General features: G+C 36.1%; 1 protein-coding gene across 1 annotated transcript; it reads left to right on the top strand.

The window, feature by feature from the left end:
* Positions 1-321: 321 nt before the first annotated feature.
* Positions 322-4,040, top strand: LOC133308002 (glycine-rich RNA-binding protein RZ1A-like). The gene is made up of 5 exons (XM_061508585.1): positions 322-390; positions 1,136-1,252; positions 2,615-3,153; positions 3,230-3,707; positions 3,802-4,040. The coding sequence occupies exons 2-3, from the start codon at positions 1,142-1,144 to the stop codon at positions 3,131-3,133; spliced, it is 630 nt and encodes a 209-aa protein (XP_061364569.1). The 5' UTR covers positions 322-390; positions 1,136-1,141; the 3' UTR covers positions 3,134-3,153; positions 3,230-3,707; positions 3,802-4,040.
* Positions 4,041-4,777: the final 737 nt, after the last annotated feature.

Below are 4,777 nucleotides of genomic sequence, written 5' to 3'. Positions count from 1 at the left end.
TAATAACTGCTAAAATTTCGTCAATTTTATTAAACTACTAGAATTTATTTGAAAATTTGGATACATTATATTTGATTTATTTGATGATATACACACAATCAAATAAGTCTTTACACGTTATGAATTTTTAAGCAAGTTCTTATAATTTTAAAAAATATATATAACTATAAAAAGTCCTTTAAAAACTTTTAAATTATGAAATTAAAAAAAAAAATTGTAAATATGAAAAAAAACGTGGCACATAGTGGCACGTGCCATTTGCTAGCCGACCTAATAAGGCAGAATCAAAAACAGCGCCGTCTTATTTTGTTTGTGCTTCTGTTCTTTTGCTCCGTCCTAGTCTTAGGTTTTGGTCTCCTCCTCCGCCGAGAAGAAATCGTTGAGCCACCGGTACTGTTTTCAGATATTCATTCACTGTTATTCAGTTCAGCATTCGCTTGTTTCCCATTGAAATTTAAATTTGAGTTCTTCGTAAGTTTGATAATTTTGCTTCTGAAACATCTATTACAAGCTAGACGGTGATGGGGTTGTGTTTTGATTCATATATGGAAATCATGGGGTCGTTGGATTTTGCTTGGATTTTGGCCCTAAAGTTGAGAATCGTATTAAGTACACTTCAAAAGTGATTCTACTTGGTAATGCCCTAACAAACTCTAATTTTTATAATCAATTCTCTTACGATTTTACACCGACCCTTAGTAGTGTATTTGGGGTGAAATTGAAATCCTAAGTCATCGTTTTTCTAAGGTATGTGATATGAAACTTTCGGGAGTTTTATGCTTTGCATATGGTGGTAATTTATACATTTAGTGATGGGAACATACTCTAGTTTTGCTAGGTTGTGGAAAGTTTTCTAGATAGAATTTGAAATTTTGTGTTGTTATACCATTTCTGTGTTTTTCTTTTCCCCCCTACAAGTTAGATTAAGTTATGTTCTTATATTTGTTATATGAAGATTGCTTAGCCTTATAAAGAATCTGGAGAACCCCATTCGCTAAGTTCTTCTTTCTTGAATTTGATTGGGTTTATTCATGTGGAGTGAGTTTCTCCTTATTTGTGTACGTTGTAGGATGACTGACCCTGCAGAGCTAATTTAAATATTCTGGCTAATGCTAGTTTTCCTGCAAATGTGCAGTTTCAGATGTCTGACGTGGAAGAGTTTCGTTGCTTCATTGGCGGCCTTTCATGGTCAACATCTGATAGAAAGTTAAAGGATACTTTTGATAAGTTTGGCAAGCTTCTTGAGGCAAAGGTAATCAAGTCCATATTATTATTATTATTATATGGCATTTCTTGCAGTTATTATTGTCATTGTCTTATTTCAGTTTCATGCTTAGAAGTTTGTTTGGGCTTCATTTATGATGCTACCTATGCTGTACTTTTGGGCATAGATGAAAAAAGTGGCGCTTTAGCGCGCTATACTGCATTAGTAGCGGGTAGCGACACTCAGCCGTAACAAACCGCACCCAATGCTACATTTTACAGTGGCAGCCATACTAGCCGCAATTTGAATTAACATTTCACAGCCGTAGCGGTGCAATTTCCACCCTACAAGGGCAGGGGAGTGATTTTTTTATGTTATTGACTAATAATTTAATTTTAAGGGTAGAATGGACTCTTATCCTTTTCTATTTCTGAACCCTATCTCCCTTACAAGCTATTTACTTCAAATCTCAATCTGCAACGGTGGCTCTGTTTCATCTCTCTTTCTCACTCATTTTCCGACTTTGATCTCTCTTTCCCACCCATTTTCGGCAAGCCTACAGCAACGTGATCTCTCTGACTGCAGTACAATCTTGATCTCACTGATTCTGTTTTGATCTACGACGGATTCCTTCAGTCTCTCTTACTATGTTTTCGTGAAGAAGGAAAGACGGCTGTTTCGATCAACGGCGGATTCCTTCAGTCTCTTACTATATTTACGTGAAGAAAGAATGACGGTCTCTCTCACTTATTTTGTGGCAAGTCAAGCCCAAAAACCTTCTGCATGTATTTACTTCTCCAATAGTTCAATGTATATTATATGGGAATAAAACATCTCCTGCGGTAGAGATAAGATTTTGGGCCCCACTGTTTTTAAACAAAATAAAAAAATAAAATATCTCCTGGCACAATTTTCAAACTCTCATCTGCAATCAATTCTCTCCTCATGCAGCAGAAGAAGTGATTTGCCCATATATATATGTGTGTGTGTGGTTAATAGGTTTTTGATTTCTCTTGATGCTAATTTTTTTGAATAAGTTAAATTAATAATCAATATATTATTTATTTTATATTAAATAGTTATATATTTTATATTTTTAAATCAAATAATTGAACTTCACTGTAGTGGCTATACCGCTACCCGCTATAGCAATTTTAGGGTTGGCCGCTATCGGTCACTACCCGCAATTGATAACTATGCTTTTGGCAAATTATGCAACGTTCTTTGTTAATGTAGTAGGAAAATTGTAGTATGCACTGAACTTATTTATTACAAAATTGAGTTAACTAGATAAAATAAATTGGTTTAATATAATCAAAACTAGGTTTTGAAGCATTATACATATATTTGATTTATTTATTGTCAATGTTCTGTGTATATATGTTTTCCTTGCTAATGGTCATTTATTAGGTGGTTGTTGACAAATTCTCTGGGCGCTCTCGCGGTTTTGGGTTTGTCACATTTGATGACAAGAAAGCAATGGATGAGGCTATTGAGGCTATGAATGGAATGGATTTGGATGGTCGAACTATTACTGTTGATAAAGCTCAGCCTCAACAAGGATCATCTAGAGATGATGGTGATCGCCCTCGAGAACGTGGTCGTGATCGCGATCGCGATCGTAATCGAGATTATGGAGGTGGTCGAGGATCTAATGGTGGGGAATGCTTTAAGTGTGGTAAACCTGGTCATTTTGCAAGAGAATGTCCTAGTGAAGGAGCAAGAGGGGGAAGGTATGGTGGCAGAGAAAGTAGATACAGTGGTGGAAATGGTGGTGGTCACTATGGTCCTGATAGGAATGCAGATCGTTCTTCTGGTGGGCGGAACAGGGATGGTGGTAGTCATGGAGATTCTGGAAATGATCGATATTATCGTGATCGTGATCGTGCTGGGCCTTATGAGCGGCGGGGATCTGGAGGATTTCGTTGATATAATTTATCTTTGTTGAGGTATGCAACATACATTGAGCTCTACTTTTTTACATTGTTTTCATGGTTCTAATGAAATTTATATTGATTTTTGCAGCTTTCAAATTGGAGGGTTGCTGATACTTCCCCAACTTTTTTTTCATGACCATGTTCTGGGATTGTTGTTTGGATGGATGAATGATACCAGTGTTTTGATATGCAATACTCAGCATATATATCAAACTCTTTTATGTTCCTAAATGCTGATCTTTAGATTTATTAAAATCTTATGCATGCTTGACTTACAGTCAAAATATGATGTCGTGCTCTATGCTATTGATAATTGCTGCTGGTTATCCTGTGATTTGTGGCTATTGTGCTTGAGGGGTTACATATGATATATTTGCTGCTCGATTACCAGTTTCAATGTATGGGAAATTTTGTGGTGTTGGTCTATTGGATGGGTTTTTGAACGACCAAGGAGAAGATTCATCTCTGGAGTTTGCTTTTTTTCATTGGGAGAGAGGAGTCTTAAAAGTAGAAGCCTACTTGGCTATACTGTTTCAGGATCTTTTGATTATAAAGTAGTCAAGCGGGTAAATTATTAATGTTTTTCTCACACACCTACTTTCTTATTTGGTGGATTTCTGTTTTGGTCTGTGCTTTATTGATGTTATTGACCTTTGGCAGGATGCTTGGCTAAATGGGGTGTTTTTGGATTGATCATTGGGTTCCTTTGTTGCTAATAGGCCATGCATGGTTTTTTAAACTTTAAAAAACTTTTCAGCTCCAACAAGTCAATCTGCTATTGCACTCAATATGCTTGCCATTCATGTTTTCTTCACGGGGTACTGATGGAAGGGGGTTCCATTTTCTGTGGTTATGGTGCGTTGTTTGGAAGCTTTTGATGTGTTGAGCAACTGTGACCCATTGTTTTTATACACAATTGCACTTTTCGGTGGGAGGTTGCTCTCGTCAAATTTTTTACCTGCCCGCATGTGGTGTTGGTTCTGTTTGATTAGACCCAATTTAGTGGTCTTACAATGAAGCTGATTGTGAAACCTGAGTTATGGTTCTAATTTCCTTATCGCTTTCACCACAAGCTTGGGCTCACTAATGACTATGAAAGGAAATTGGTTGTGGTCATATCTAGAATTGTATAATTCATTTGTCTTGGTCTCAATTTATTTATTTTTTTAGTATCTTTGGTCGTGTTAAAGCTAAAATTCTTTCAAACTCTATTTGCGTTTATTCCGTTGAGCATGCCTAGTGGTAGATTTGACTAGATTATACATTTATAAGTGATAAATTCTATAATATTTATTTATTTTTAGTTTGTTGTGCTTTCTGTCAATCCTGAGCTATCTCTTTCCAGATGAAATGACTACAGCAAATGATGGAGGGAAAAGGGACACATATATCATTTGTTTTTTTGCCAAGAAATCGTCACGTAATTCAATGATGCATCTTTTGAATGAGATGAAATTTATAACCTGGGTGAAATTTCATGCATCAATGTGATGCCCTTTTTACTTAGGGAGGAGGTATTACTGTATTAGGAATGATGTATTGTTTCATAACCAATATGAGTGAAACTACTCATTCTTAGGCAAAGAAGAAACAGATGGATTTGGAATGTTAATATGCTCTGGCATAGTCAAAGAGG

The sequence above is a fragment of the Gastrolobium bilobum genome, unplaced genomic scaffold (assembly GCF_033153095.1).
Source record: "Gastrolobium bilobum isolate Gb01-03AN ecotype WA unplaced genomic scaffold, APGP_CSIRO_Gbil_v1 utg30775, whole genome shotgun sequence".
NCBI classification, from domain to species: domain Eukaryota; kingdom Viridiplantae; phylum Streptophyta; class Magnoliopsida; order Fabales; family Fabaceae; genus Gastrolobium; species Gastrolobium bilobum.
The sequence above is the reverse complement of the archived record's forward strand: the minus strand, read 5'-3'. Positions and strand labels throughout refer to the sequence as shown.